The 14,649-nt window shown below is 64.0% G+C and overlaps 1 protein-coding gene across 3 annotated transcripts; it reads left to right on the forward strand.

The window, feature by feature from the left end:
* Nucleotides 1–1,988: 1,988 nt before the first annotated feature.
* On the forward strand, nt 1,989–14,618 carry NINJ1 (ninjurin 1). 3 transcript variants are annotated; one of them, XM_041745726.1, is made up of 5 exons: nt 4,442–5,797; nt 10,109–10,160; nt 12,134–12,359; nt 12,922–13,084; nt 14,108–14,618. In XM_041745726.1, the coding sequence occupies exons 1-4, from the start codon at nt 4,884–4,886 to the stop codon at nt 13,074–13,076; spliced, it is 1,347 nt and encodes a 448-aa protein (XP_041601660.1). In that variant the 5' UTR covers nt 4,442–4,883; the 3' UTR covers nt 13,077–13,084; nt 14,108–14,618. The 3 variants fall into 3 exon arrangements, with proteins under 3 accessions (XP_041601661.1, XP_041601660.1, XP_041601662.1); XM_041745727.1 differs by lacking the exon at nt 14,108–14,618 and having other exon boundaries at nt 1,989–5,797; nt 12,134–12,361; nt 12,922–13,059; XM_041745728.1 differs by lacking the exon at nt 10,109–10,160 and having other exon boundaries at nt 5,619–5,797.
* Nucleotides 14,619–14,649: the final 31 nt, after the last annotated feature.

Consider the following 14,649-nt stretch of genomic DNA (forward strand, 5'->3'; position numbering starts at 1 on the left):
ACTCCTCGGGAAGGAGCCGCTGTGGAATCCAAGCAGAATTTCTCAGCCTGCAGCCTTCTGATCAGCCTTGGCTGACCCCTGGATGGAAGCAGGGACCCGCTGCCAGGCTGGCGCAAGGAGCCTGTGGGAAGAGCTAGGAGCCCGGCGTGTTCAGGCTGAGAAGCCAAGCAGGTGTCCCAGGGTGGGCAGCGGCCAGAGAGCAAAGGGCAGCCTGCGCCCGTGTCGCCCCATCTGCAGTTGTTCTTAGAGAAACATCCTCCAGGACCCCTGCTGTGGACAACCCTTTCCCAGGAGAAGGCAGCCTCGCCTTCCCTTGGACCAAGTTTGCTCATCACCCGTGAGACGTGACCAGGGACAGGATGGTCCTCAGGAACGCAGCAGCATGAGGATGGCGCTGGCTGGGCCGGGGACCTGGGCGGACCCTCCACAGGCCTCCTTCCTTCCTGAGCTGATGCAGACTCATCTCCTAATATGCCACACTGATGGACGAGCCTGGACTTTCCCGCGGCGGGGGACATGTGCCCCGTGCTGGGAGTGGCAAGTGCCAGTGTCTGTGGGTGGGAGGCTTCCCCTTCGGTGCCCCTCAGTCAGATCCATGGCTTGATTTAAATCCTCACTTTGGGGCTCAGCTGGGGTCCCCAGTCCAGCTGCACAGCCTCCCCGGGACCTGGGGATGTGCCAGAAGGCCGGGCCCCTCAATGGTTGTGGTGCTGATGGGAGCAGAGGCGGGACAAGGACATCCCCCTGGATGGGGCCACAAGGTGTGGTGTCTGGCAGGTTTGGAAGGCGCAGGGCAGGGACAGGGGTGGGATCTGTGCCTCTGGGGTCCAAATACACCCCCCAGCATGGGGTCTGAGGCACCGGAGGAAAGGCCCCAGCAGCTGGGGCAGATAGGGTGGGCTCAGGACACCTGGGGACAAATCTCCCTTCTGGGAGCACAGGTTCTGCTCACTGAGGCCCCAGCGCAGGCCCTGAGCAACTCCTGACAGTTACATCCCGGGGCTCGTGGTAGTGGTGTCTCTATGTGGTCAGAACCTGCGGGATCCTGGACCCCAAAGCAGGAAACAACCTGGAAGCCACCAGGAGCCTCCATGTGTGTGCAGAGGAGGTGGGGATGTCCCTGGGAGGGGCAGGGAGAGACCTGGGTGTGCAGGGTGGATCGGGGTATCTGGAGTCTTCCTGGAGGAGGTGGCCCCCAGAGTTGGAGAATGAGGGGTCTCCGGCCCTGGGCAGGGGGAGGCAGGGAAGGAGGCTGCAGGCCTGGAGCGTGTGGGCCCTAGGGTCCCGCAGCTACTGCGGCCCAGAGGGCCTCCCCTTGGCCTGCAGTCAGGCCTTCCTCCCGGTGGCCCCCTGGACTGGCCAGCGGCTTTTCAGAAGCAGTAGGAGGAACCCAGACTATGCCAGAGCTGCCAGCGGTGTCTCTTTGCCAAACCACACAGGCCACCTGCCCGGGACTCCAGACAGCCGTCCGCATGCCCACGATCACTTGCGTGGCTGTGAGTCAGCGAGTGACGTCAGGGCCAGGACCGCAGAGCCCACCACCCGTCATTAGTGGTCTGCGGAGCACCTGCAGGATGAGACGCAGCCAGTGGGGCTGAGGGGTGCCTGGAGGCTGCACAAAGCAGACCGGGCTAGGGCATGCCCCGGCAGCACAGGGCATAGGCTGAGGGTCAGCAGGGACGGGGCCTTGTGTTTGTGAGGGAGGGGGCCCACGAGGACACACACATATGTAAACACGGTGCTTTCAGGAGCTGCCCAGGGAGTGGGGTGAGGTGAGAGGGGCCCAGGGCCACTGCAGAAGTCTGTGATCAGGTGATGGAAGTAGCCGCCACGTGCGTGGAGGCCGGGGGGCAGGATCTTCAGATGGGGTAAGCCGGGAGTGCAAAGGCCCTGAGGTATAGAGTCCATGGAATGGGAAAGGCAGAGGGGTGGCTGAAGGGAGGGGAGGGTTCAGGGTCTCAGGTGTTCAGGGTCCAGGAGCAATGATTTTTTTCAGGAAGACTTCAGAGGGATTTAAACTGGCCAATGATGTAATCTGATACACATTTCCAAACTAAGATGGGAGGGAGAAGTGATTCAATCTGTTATACGGTTTGTGTTTAAAGAAGAAAATCTATTTATTAATGAAAAACATAACACATTAAAAAAATAATAATCGAAATCAGCTGTATCACAGACCCCCCAAAATTATGGAATCCTCAAAACAAGATAGATTTTTTTTTCTTATTTGCACTCAAGAAGTCTTGAGGTACGCAGCGCAGGGAAGGCCTGGCGCCAAGCATTGAGGATGCCAGCTGCTTCTGTCTTAGGTCTGCTGCGTGAGACTCCCAGGCCCAAGTTCCCCTCATGGGCCAGGGTGGCTGCTGGCGCCCCAGCTATTACATCTGTGTTCCATCCCCCAGACCATGGGGGGAGGGGGAAGTAATTAAAAACCACACCCCTCTGTGTTCAGGTCCCCTCCCAGACATTGCACACCCCTTCCCATTGCCAGAATGAAGCCACACGGGCCTCTCGTGGCAGGAGAGCCGGGGACACGCAGCTTCTCTTCTGGGAAGCTATGTGCTGAGCTGAAAATGGACAGGGGAGAAGGGAAGAACTCACAGTGGGGTGACCGCTGACCCTGCCACCTTTGCCCTGGCTGCCCCTGCTCCAGGGAGGAAGCCACTTGTCACGCTGTCTGGGCCAGCTTTGCGCCATGACTCAGTGTCTCCACTTCTGGGGCTTGCTGCCTCTCACCGCCTGGGCCTGGCAGGTCACATCTCACTGGGGCACCGTGGGAGATGGTGCAGACCCGTGCATGGGTGCCCACTTCACACCCCCTGGCCCGGGAGCACCCTTGACCCAGCCATGCCCATGTGACCCAGGCTCACGTCCCCTGTCTCTACAGTGGAGGGCAGCTCCACACCTGCTCCTAGCCTGGCCTCCTTCCCCTGACCTTAGGGACATGCAGCAGAGCATGGGGCCTGGCATGCCACCTTCCCATGGTGGCCCCTTCCTCCACCTGTTGGGGTCCACGCCGCACAGACTGAGGGCCAGAGACCCTGACACTTCCTAAGACCGTGTTCAGGAAACACGGCCTGTCTGTGCACATGTGGGCCTGGGCCTGAGGTGACACGTCGTGCTTTCCCCGTGGTAACGCGGGTGGGTCGCGTCTGGGTTTATGCCCACCTAGGGCATGGTGCTGTCCCCTCCCAGGGGAGTTGCCACCTCCGGGGCCTGCTCCGGGCACGGAGGCCCACAAAGCTCTGCAGCCCTCATGTGCTGGACGTGGGCCTTGGTGCTAAATTCCCACAGCGTCCCCACTTGTCAGACAGGAAGGGTGTCCCTGGTCACGCAGCTCTGGGGAGACAGGTGAACTCTGTCATGCCAGTGCAGGTGTGTCTGCACGTGTGAGGCACCACTCTGCGTCTGCATTGGAGCACAGCTAGCCCTTCCCGCCCCCTCTCTGGGGACACTCCCCATCATCACTTGTCCACTGACCCTCACAGCAGCGCTGCATCCTGAACCCACCTTGGATGCCCATGCCCATCTCTGCAGAGAATTTGGAACCAGGTAGGGGCAGGCGGGGGTGGGAGGGTATTGGGGGGAGACAGGCAGGAGGCCTCGCCCTTCTTGGCTGCACTGGGAAGTCAGAGAACACATACATCCCAGGCAAATGAGGATGATACAAGGAGCCCAGGAGTCCCTCCCTGAGGACTTGGGAGTGCGGGTGGGGGCAGGCAGACCAGAGGGCAGCCCCTGCTGCAAGGGCTGCCTGTGACCTTGACCCCTGGAAGGTGAAAGGTGAGGGGGGGCGGTGATACTCACAAACCCAAGTGTAAAGGCTGAATCGTTATAGCAGCATCTTTCCTGCCCTCCTCCCGGATGGAGCAAGGAACGTGGGCTTTGAGGCCCAGGGCTCCCCAGCTGTCACGCCGCAGCCCCACTGCCCCCCCAAGGCCTTCTCACCTGCCCTCCTCACCACCTCCCAGCCTCCAGCCTCCCCTGCCCCCTCAGGACCCTCCCTCCAGGAGCCAGCACAACCCTGGGGCAGGAGGGGGAGTTGCTCCGCAGGAAAGAAAAATCTGGGTTTCCAGCTGCTCTCAGCAGTCAGGTGTGGGCTCTGAGAGAACAGAGGGGTGCCTGCCGGGTGCCACACCCACACCTGCCCAGACCCAGGGCACTACGGGTCCTGCCCACACTCCCCAGTTCTCGGGCCCCTGAGGCCAGACAGAGGCACTGACCACTTCTCTGAGCTTCTGTGCCCTCAGCCTCCAACTGGGTGGGAGCCTGCTCCAGGAACTGGCACGCCCCAGGACAGCTGCCCTGCAGTGCCACCCCCCGCAGCGGGCCCTGCTGCTCCCCCCCAGAGAGGAGAAAAGAGTCAGCAGGAAGGCCCAGACCCCGTTTAGTGGAAGATCCCTTTTTCTGATAAATCCCCTGGGTGACTTGCATTTTCCAGACTTTTGGTTTCACTTGTAATAGGGCTCTCCCAGCAGGGGTGAGGCGGGGGGGGGGTGCGGTCAGGGGAGGTCTCAGCCTGGAGTGGGGCCAGGACCCTGGGCAGGGCAGGCGCTGGGCTGTCACCCACGGGGCTCCGGTGCAGGCCCTACAGACCCGGGGAGCGTTCAGCCGGGTGCTGGGTTGGCCCTCCTGGGCCTGGCTGTGCTGAGGGGCAGAGGCCCCTTCCCCAGGGCCCCGGGCAGCCTCTCCTCCAGCTGCGGCTGCAGCCCACCCCCACGCCCTCCACCTCCTCCCCACCGCCTCCACCCCCACCCATGTCTAGAACACCACCTGGCACACTGGATTCCATGATGCTCAGGGCCAATGAACAAGCCTCCAGCTCAGTGACCTGACTTGCCGCTTTCTGGCCCCGGGGGTGGGGGCGCCACTTACCTTCTTGGATGTCAGATCAGCCCCCAGGGCCTGAGAGGACCACGGCCCCTCACGGATGGAAGCTGACACAGAGGCTGGCCACCTGCCCCAGCCACGCAGCTGCCGGGGCCAGGGTTACCGAGCCACAGCCCGGCCCTACCGGCGGTGGGAGGAACCTTGGCTGCCCCGGCCCGCTAGTGGCTGTGCTCACTGCACACGAGGGGCGCTTCGGTGTGGACGTCGGTGGACACAAAGCACGCGGGAGAAGCGGGAGGGCCGCGGGCTCAGGCTCAGGGCCGGCCGAGGACACTAGCCGGGGAGTAACGCCCTGGCCCTCCTGCCCCCGCGGGCCTCCACAGCCGCCGGGCCCCCGCCCCGGCAAGGGGCGCCATCGGCCCGGGCTGCGCCGACGCGACGGGGCCCTCTGCCTCCCTCCCGCACCTGCCGGCCGCGCGGGCGGGCGGGGTCGGGGGCGCAGGGCCGGGCCGGGCCGGGCGTGGGGGCGCCTCGCCGTCCGGGCGCGCCCAGCACTCAGCCAAGTGGCCCCGGAAGCGCTGGCTCTCGGCCTCTTGTCAGGGCTAAAAGTGTCCACGACGGGGGCAGAGCCGGACGTGCAGCCGCCCGCGCGAGGCCGAGGCCTGCGGGGACCGGGCCGTCCTCGCGGGACAGGAAGGAGCCCTCCCGGCCCCGCGGGCCCGCCCGGCCCGGGACGGAGTCGGGGCGGGGCGGGGCGGGGCGGGGCGGGGCGGAGTCGGGGCGGGGCGGGGGCGGGGCGGGGCGGGGCGGGGGCGGGCGCGCAGCCGGGTGCCCCCGGCCCGGGCGCGAGCGGCGTTCTGGCCCCGAGCGAGGCGGCTCCGCCGGCCGCACCATGGAGTCGCGCCCCGAGGAATACGAGCTCAACGGCGACCTGCGCCCGGGCTCGCCCGGCTCCCCGGAGGTCTCGGTAAGCCCGCGCCGCTGTGCGATCCGGGCCGGCGCCTGCCCTCTCTGGGCGCCGCGCGCTGCTCCCCGGGCACCGGGGGCGCCGGCCGGCCGGGAGCGCGCCGCTTCCGCGCTGCGAGGTGCCGGGGTCGCTGCGCCCCGCGTCGCGGGGCCCGACCGGTGGCCCCGGGGCAGCGGCCTCGGGTGCAGGGCCGAGGGGCGGGCCGGGAGGTGCCCACGCCGAGCCGCGCGGCCCAGGGGCGCTGGCGCCGCCTTCCCGCGCCTCCCGCGCCGGCCTCTAACTTGGGCCCCCGCGTCTCCTCCCGCTCCTGCCCCGGCGCGCAGGATCCCAGCCTCTGGGCCCCGGGCCAGCCCCGGGCAGACGCTTACGTCACCCGCCGTGTCCACCGCCGCGGCACTATGGGGTGCGTGCCCCCAGGGTCCCCCTGAAGCCTGTGCACAGACCCTGCTGGCCCAGGAGGGCCGTGGGCCTGAGGCGGGCCCACCCCCACCTTGGAGGGGCCTCCCCCCGCCCCGGGGTCCATGGGGCTCCCGGTGGTGCCGTCTTCCCTGGGCCCAGCGCGGTAACTTGTTGACTTTGAACATTCTTTCACTTTCTGACCCCCTGGGGATGGTGGCAGTCTCCGGGGCCTGAGCAGGGGCAGGCAGCGCTGCCCGGAGGTGGGGTGGCGGAGGTCCCGCGGGGTGCGCCCAGCCCAGGGTAGGGGCAGGCCCTCCTCCCTGCTGCTGTCCAGCCATGCCTGTCCCTGGCAGAAGCTTCCTGGGGCTCAGCCTCCCTGTCGACCGTTCAGTAAATCCTGATCACCCTGGGATGGCACAGGACGTTTGTCCTGGGGTTGGTGGTGGGGAAGGAAACCAAAGACGGAGGCGGCCTTGGCGCGGCGCTGCCCTGGCATGTAAGCACTTTGGCACAGTGGGCTGTGTGTGCTTGGGGAGCCTGCCTCACCTCTCTGGGCCTCCTGCGCGTGGTCTGAAAAATGAGTTTTCCGTGCCTTTGGGGAAGTCAGGCAACAAATAGGGCAGGTGGGTTGGAAGGGAGGGACCCTGCACCTTCTGCCCCAAGCTGTTCTGCTCTCCTGGGCCTTGGCAGATAGGACGGACAGCCTTGCCGCCTGCGGGGTCCCTTGCATCTGGAGCCCAGTGAAGTCAGGTAGGCATTGCTCAGGGGTTGGCTCTGGGACCAGTATGGGAAGATGTGACCCCATTATCACTGAGTGGCTGTCTCAGAGTGGAGACCAGCCCAGATGGAGAAGCCAAGACCTAAGTGCAAAACTCCACCTATGGGCAGGTAGGAGTGGAGCCAGCTCCCTGCACAGTGGGGACAGCAGGGTGGTGCTGGGCGCTGCAGGACCTGGGGGGGAGGGGGGCATGGTCCTCTGTGGTGTGGGGAAGGACGTCCCAGCAGAGAGGACAGCAAGCGATAGGCCCAAGGCTGGCCCACCGAGCGGTCAGGGCTGGGGAGGAGGCAGCTGATGTAAGGCCGGGCCCCTCTGTAGCTCCCAAGAGCCAATGTGAGGGGAGGGGTCTCTGTTCACCGGCAGGGAGGCTTCTGGAAAGGTGGGCAGCCTCAAGGCTGGTGCTCGCCCTGCCTCGGGCCTGCACCCCAGCCCCCCAACACCACTCTCCAGCCTCCTCCTTGCCCTTCCCACCTTTAGGACCTGCCTCATGTGTTTGTCTGTGACTCTGGGCTTCAGTTTCTCATCTGTGACGTGGGAGGTTAGCAGGGCCTTTCTCAGAGAGCGTGATGAGGACCCAGCAGGCTACTGTGTGCTGGACACTCAGTATTCACATCCTTGCCCACCGCACAGGACCCTCTCCCGGAGGAAACCCTGAGGACAGGCATAGCCCTCCCTTCCAGCGGAACTTGGCTGCTGCTTGAATCTGAGCCCCAGCCCCAGGCATCTGTGTGAGGGTCGGGGCAGGAGGACAGTCTCACTGGGGTGAGGGGCAAGCCGCTGGGTCTTCAGATCCACCAACCAGAGTGGATGGCAGGGTGGGTGGGCTCTGTTGGGCCCCTGGCGGTGGGGGGACTGACTGGGAGGCCTGGGCCAAAAGCCCCGGTCTGCCTCAGGACACCTGTGGCAGGCCACAGTGTCCTCTTGTGGGAAGTGGGGTGGGATTGCTCACCTTCCAGAAGAGCCCTACATGTGACCCGTGAGCAGGTGAACCCTGCAGCCCCCCCCCCCCCCACACACACACCTGTGCCCTCATGACCTCGCATAGGCCAGGCTGGCCGGGTTCCCTGTAGGAGGAAGCTGGTGTCTCACTTGTGGCTGGAGGCAGGAGGACTAGTAAACATCAATTTTACTGTGGAAACAGCCCTTGGCTGTGTCATGCCCTGGTGCGTCTTGGCTTGGAGACAACTGCCTTGGCCACTGCAGGAGACAGGGGTCACAGCGGGTGGAGGGCACGGCAGGGGGCAGCAGAACCAGATGGGTTCCTGGGGTGACAGCAGGCGGAGGGCACGGCAGGGGGCAGCAGGACCAGGTGGGCTGTGGCTCCGGGGGTCACATCTGGGCCATGCAGAGCTCAGCTGCCGAAGGAAGTTTGATCTTTTCCTAACTTCTGCTTTCGTGGCAGATCTTGAGACTGGCAGGGTCTTGGCCAAGTTCTAAAAGGTGACCCTGATGTGGCCTCGGGGTCACTGCCGGCCAGTGTTGAACCCACAGGAAGCAGGCCTGCCCAGCCCCGTGGCCCAGCTGCTGCGGACACCCCCCACCCCCGCCCCAGCAGGACTTCCTGCCGGACGCTGACATGGAATGGAAGACCTCCCAGGGCTGGCCTCTGTGCCATGTCTGAGCAGTGGGCTCGTGCCCACTCTGGGGGGTCAGATGAGGGACATCCCAGGCCCTGCCAGACCCTCCTAGGTTCTCTGGTCCTTCCCCAGAGGGAAGGTCTTTGAGGCCCCCACTCCTGGTGGTACTCATTGCGCACACGCAGAGGTGCCGGGATGGGTTAGGATCTGGAGCCGCAGGGCCCCTGGGTCTGCTCGGCTCACATGGTCATGTCCTGGGCTTTGCTTTTCTCTCCTTTTCTTTCTTCTTTTCTTTTCTTTTCTTTTCTTTTCTTTTTTCTTTCTTTTCTTTTCTTTTCTTTCTTTTCTTTTCTTTTCTTTCTTTCTTTCTTTCTTTCTTTCTTTCTTTCTTTCTTTCTTTCTTTCTTTCTTTCTTTCTTTCTTTCTTTCTTTCTTTCTTTCTTTCTTTCTTTCTTTCTTTCTTTCTTTCTTTCTTTCTTTCGATTCTACTTGAGAGTGAGTCACCCAGGGGCCCCTGAACTTGTCCTTTCTCTAGTTACAGATTTTTTGTTGTGAATCCGTGCAGCTCGATTGGGAGGCTGTGTGCCGGGTGTGCTCCAGCAGACCCAGGGGCCTCTGTGCCTGCATTCAGGCCCATGTGCCCGTTTTGCAGATGAGGGAACTGAGGCACAGACCCTGGTGTGGCATTCAGGGATGCTAGAGAGGCCAGTGGAAGTGCCACCCTAGCTCCTATCAGGGCGGCAGATGGACATCATGGATGTGGTGAGGGACTGGTCTCTCGTTCTGAAAATGGGAAGCTGCCTCTGGGCAGGGGTTCCATTCCACACTTTTATGTGGGGTTTGGGGTCAGAGGCAGGCAGGGCAGGCGGGTGAGAGGGCATCAGGAACCAAAAGCTCTGGGTCCTGCAGGAGAGCAGGGGGCTCTGGTGGGCACCCCATCTCTGCCCACCCACACCTGGCCTGGACTGGAGCATCCATTCAGCTGTGGCCAGAACCAGGTGCGTAGGTGCAGCAGAGCCGGGGCACATTTGTCCCAACAACGTCCCCACCCAAGCTGAGGACACCCAGCCTTGTGGCCTGAGGCCCTCTGTGTATGGGCATGGAAGGTGGGCCTCCCTGCTCTCTTCCAGCCCCTGCCCAGGCCCCTTCCTGGCTTTTAGGGGGAAACGCTGAGCTCACTGGCCACCTCCCCTGCTCCTGGACCACCACTGGGCCCTGGGAACACATTAACTGGCTGTTGGTTCCCTGCACTACTCGGGTCTGGGGTCGCGGGTGGAGGCGATGTGGGCAGGTCCCAGCCCGGCTCTCCACAGGCGGGCAATGGCACCAGGCTCCCAGGCCTTCCCCATGGGGCGGCTGCCAGGCTGTGCTGGCCCCTGACAGCTCCCCTGGGCTATGGGTTCCCTCCCCATTAGTGGGGACCCCCGTGGGTGTGTGGCTTCCCTGAGTGTGGCCTGCCACATAGATGGGGCCCCCGAGGCCCGTGGCGGGCAGTGCATTGTCAAGGCCACATGGCGGGCCTCAGGGATCCCACTGGTACCCCCCCTCACTGCACAGATGGAGTAGGAAGCAGATGGCCCCGTGGGCAGGAAGTGCCCTGCACCGGGAGGTGAGTGTAGCCAGGGCCCTGGCTGGTCCTCTGGGGCCAAGGCGTCCCCAGAAGCTCCCGGGCTGCTGCTCTGGCCCTGCCGCACACACGGAGAGACTGAGGCTGGAGGGCGCTGACTCTCCTGGGGGCGCACAGGCGGAAGACTGGTGCCTCCCGGCGCACAGCGCCCTCTGCAGGGGGCTCTTGATCCCAGGGCCTGAGTTCACAATACAGCCCACCCTTGGCTTCAAACCAGGCGCTTCCTGTGCCAGCCTCAGTTTACCCATAGTGGGTGTGTGTGAGGACGCCGCTGGGGTGCACCCAGAGGAGGGCACCAAGCCGAAGGATGAGCAAGAAGGATACTGTGCCTGGGGCACAGGGAATGGGGACCCCCATTCCTGTCCCTGGCCTGTCCTGTATGTGACTGCATGGCTGCCCCACCCCTGGCAATCCAGGAGGACTCAGAAGGGGAAGCCCTGCCCTCCCTGGAGGCCAGCGCAGTGAGCCTAGGCGTGTGTGCTTGTACTGTGCACGTACGTGTGCACGCGCACATGCTTGTGTGCATGCATGTGCTTGTGTGTGTGCTGTGTGTATGCACATAATTGGGTATGTGCTGTGTGTGCACGTGCACTTGGCACCCCTGCCCCTGGAAGGTGGGAGCTCCTGCTACATGTGCACCCGGCTCTCTGGGACCCGGATGGGGGAAGCACCGCGTGGCCCCCGGGGAAGGCACTTTGCACTTGTGGTTTGCAGCCCAGTGCCTCCGGGATGCCTGTCCCTGGGAGCACACGTGACAGGGTGCGGCCAGCCAGGCAGCTCTGGAGAGGGAGCTGGGGCCCAGCCTGGTGCCATGGGGTGCCCGCCTCTAGGCGGTGGAGCCCACGCCCAGACCCCAGGGCGAGCGCCTGGGCCCTGGTGGGGGTGGCCTAGCTAGCAGGGGGTGCAGCTGGAGGCGCTGCCAAGAGGTGGAGCAGAGACCTAGGGCTTGGCTGTGGGTGGAACATCCCAGAAGCCGTGCCAGGCTGGGGCCGAGGGTCTGGGAGTTTAAACCCAGTGGCTTTGCTACTTGGCCTCAGGCGGTGGGGCAGGCGGGGCGGTCCGCTGGCTGGTTGCCTCCCTCCTGGGCATGTTACTCTGGGTCACAGAGCCAGCCCCCGCCCGCCCCCGCTCCCCCTGCGTTCTGCTCTCCACGTTCCGGGGGAGATTTCCCTCAGTGGCAGGAGAGGAGGAGGCTTCTCACTTGCCGCCCCCCGCCCCCACAGCCACCTCCCTGGCCTGCATCTTTCATGATTTAGAAACATGAGCTACCAAGTGCCCCCAGAGGCCCCAGCGATGGGCTGACAACTCTGGGTCACCTGCGGACAAGGGGACAGGACTGGGGGCTGAGGGAGGCCTTGTGAAGGAGGAGAGCATCTCCTACTCCCCGCACTTGCGCCTCAGCAGGGAGGGCTTCCTGAAGGCCGTGACCCCCTGCATAGGGCGTGAAGGGCACAGGAGCAGCCGTGCCCCTGCGGCACTGTGGGGCTGCACCTCCTGAGAAACAGGAATACTGACTGAGGCAGGAGGATGGTGTTGCGTCTGCACCTGAGCTCCCGAGGCCCCGAGTTGCTGAGTTAATTGTATAGCCTTTTCTGTGGCGATCACGGCTCCATAAAATACTTGAAAAAGGTTTTTCAAAATAAAAATTAAAGCAGCAGTTAAGCTCAGCTGTAGCCCTGAGATCGCACAGGACTCTGGTGGCACTTCCTGCCCTGGCCAGCAGCCACTGGCCTGGAGGGGGAGGGCAGGGGGGGGCGGTGGGGGCGGCGCTGGCCCAACTGGAGCACGTGCAGGGACCGTGCTCTGTGTCCTCCAGGACCGGGGCTCCCAGGGCCGGTCCTGAGGGGCCACGTGGCCTCGTTAGGGCCTCTCATCTGCCCTTCACCCTGGCCCTCGTGTGCAGCCCCCCACTCCCACCCCTGCCCCCGCCCAGGCTGACTGTTCTGTCCCCACAGCCACCCCGCTGGGGCAGGAACCGGCCCATCAATGTGAACCATTACGCCAACAAGAAGAGCGCGGCCGAGAGCATGCTGGACATCGCGCTGCTGATGGCCAACGCCTCCCAGCTGAAGGCCGTCATAGAGCAGGGCCCAAGCTTCACCTTCTTCGTGCCCCTGGTGGTCCTCATTATCATCTCCCTTGCGCTGCAGATTGGTGTGGGCGTACTGCTCATCTTCCTTGGTGTGAGCCTGGGCTGGGCCTGGTGGAGGGGAGGGCCTGGGATGCTCCCACCCTTGATCTGCTCCTGCTTGCATTCCCCCCGGAACGGGCTGCTCACCACCAACAGGCCTCACTCAGCCTTGCGGTCAGGGCTGGCTCCCCGATGCAGCCCTCTGAGCCCCCCCACCGGGTCTCTGTTCTTCCTTCTGCCCAAGCTGAGAGTATAGGAACACGTGACCATCCAGTGGTCTTCAGGGACCAGATGGTCCTGCCCCCGAGGTGAGTGAGGTCAGGGCGCCCCTCACTACTGGCTGTGTGACCTCGGGCAGGTGCTTGACCTCCCAGGCTGCAGTTCCCTCACCCGTGGAGTGCGTGTAAGGACAGGCCCTTGGGTCAGCATGAGCACTGTGGGTGCTCAGGGAGGTGCTGCCTGTGTGCACTTGGTGCCTCATGTCGGCTCTGTCCTGAGATGGCATCTGGGCTCTGGTTTGTGGGGGACACAGGGTGCCACTCCGTGGCCACTGCACAGTCCCCACCCCGCACACGGTGGCCCTGGTGCAGTGCCTGTTCCCTGTGCCCGCAGTCAGGTACGACCTCAACAATCCCGCCAAGCACGCCAAGCTGGACTTCCTTAACAACCTGGCCACCGGCCTGATTTTCATCATCGTCGTGGTCAACATCTTCATCACTGCCTTTGGTGTCCAGAAGCCGGTGATGGACGTGGCCCCCCGGCAGTAGGGGCTCAGGTGAGCCAGAAGGGCACACGCCACCTCTGTCCCCTGGCCAGCCCTGTCAGGCCCCTACTCCACCACCAGCAGACCCTTGTGCCCTGTGTCGGTCCTGTCCGGGCCTCACAGGGTGGGCACCCCTGGCCGCGTGCCCCCCCACACTCACCCCCTGTCCTTGCTCAAAGAGGTGAGCACCCACCAAGGTCACCCCACTCGGAAGCAGGAGCCATAGGGAGACTGGGTGACCCCCATTACATGTTCAACAAAGAAGCCCCTATGCTGTTTGGGGCCCAAGGGGGTGCCAGACATAGGATCCCAGGTGCCTCAAGGGCAAATGTAGAAGGTCAGCAGGCCCAGCGTGTGTCACGTGTCCTCCATCTGAGGCCCTGGTACAGGATGCACACCACAGGTGTGTATGGCCTCGGACCCCCTGGTCACTCCTGGGGCCCCGTGGACACTCCTCGGGCCCCATGGTCACACCTTGAGCCCCCTGGTCACTCCTCGGGCCTGCCCCAGGGAGAACATGGGCACTGGTAACAGTCGTCTGACCCCCAATACCCCCCTGGCAGAGTGGACAGGAGCTCCCTGAACACCTGCCTATTGGGAGCGGCCAGCAGACGAGGAGGTGGGACCCCGGGAGCAGGGCCGACACGAGTGCCTGTTCTGTGGCACTCATACCATGGCTGTCGGCCCCACCTGGGGTCCGGCTCTAAGCCTGGCTGGCGCTGGTTTATTCAAGCTGTCCCCAGTGGAACCCCCTGGATGCCAGCCTGCTCCCTTGGTCATGGCCTGGTGACCAAGACATTTATTAATTGCTTGCTGTGTGCCCCGGACACTGTCCTGAGTCTCTCGGAGCATTAGCCCAGCGAGGGTCACAGAGTCAGCCCGCCGGCCTCTGCTCTCCCTTCAAATCCTGACAGTGACCCCTGAGGGGAAACTGAGGCTTACCCAGGTTGGAATTAGGCCCTGCTGGCTCTGGAGCTGTCATGGCCCAATGTTCGTGTCTGGAGACCCTCACCCCGTCCTCCCCTTTGTCGGCAGATGCCCCCAGATGGAACCCGGCCACAGCCACCCAGATCCCGGAGCCGCCTCGCCCTGAGGCCCACCCCCCTGTGGGAGTTGGTCCTGGAAACTTCAGGAACCCAGGCAGGCCCCACTGGGCCATATCCCAGGACAGGCTGCCCGTGGTGAGGCCACCCAGGCCAACACGGGGCCTGCTCCCCTTGAGATTGGCTCAGGACGCACAACTGGGGCAGGGTCGTGGCCACCACGGACACACAGCAGCCCAAGGATGGTGAGGCGCCCAGTCGGCCTTGGTCTCAGGATGTTTCCAGAGGGACAAGGAGACCCCCCACCCTCTGCCAGTGCAAGGACCGTCTGGGCCTCGGGGCCCCACCCTGGTGCCCCAGGACACAGGCCTGCCAGCCTCCTGGCCACGGGCCCTGAACACACCTGCCACCAGCAGTGAGGGGGCAGCGCCCCCGCCCTCCTCAGGGGCCCGAGCCCCCGCATATCTAAGCACCAACGACCAATAAAGCTGACCCACCTCCTGCCTCGGGCCTGGGTGGTCAATGGGTTGAGCA

The sequence above is a fragment of the Vulpes lagopus genome, chromosome 2 (genome assembly GCF_018345385.1).
Source record: "Vulpes lagopus strain Blue_001 chromosome 2, ASM1834538v1, whole genome shotgun sequence".
Classification (NCBI taxonomy): domain Eukaryota; kingdom Metazoa; phylum Chordata; class Mammalia; order Carnivora; family Canidae; genus Vulpes; species Vulpes lagopus.

Excerpts from the sequence above, each read along its gene's own strand:
- NINJ1 (XM_041745726.1), top strand. The coding sequence starts at position 4,884 with ATGTCAGATCAGCCCCCAGGGCCTGAGAGGACCACGGCCCCTCACGGA. Across the intron at positions 5,798-10,108 it reads CCGGCTCCCCGGAGGTCTCG|ATGGAGTAGGAAGCAGATGG; the intron begins GTAAGCCCGCGC and ends CTCACTGCACAG. Across the intron at positions 12,360-12,921 it reads CGTACTGCTCATCTTCCTTG|TCAGGTACGACCTCAACAAT; the intron begins GTGTGAGCCTGG and ends CTGTGCCCGCAG.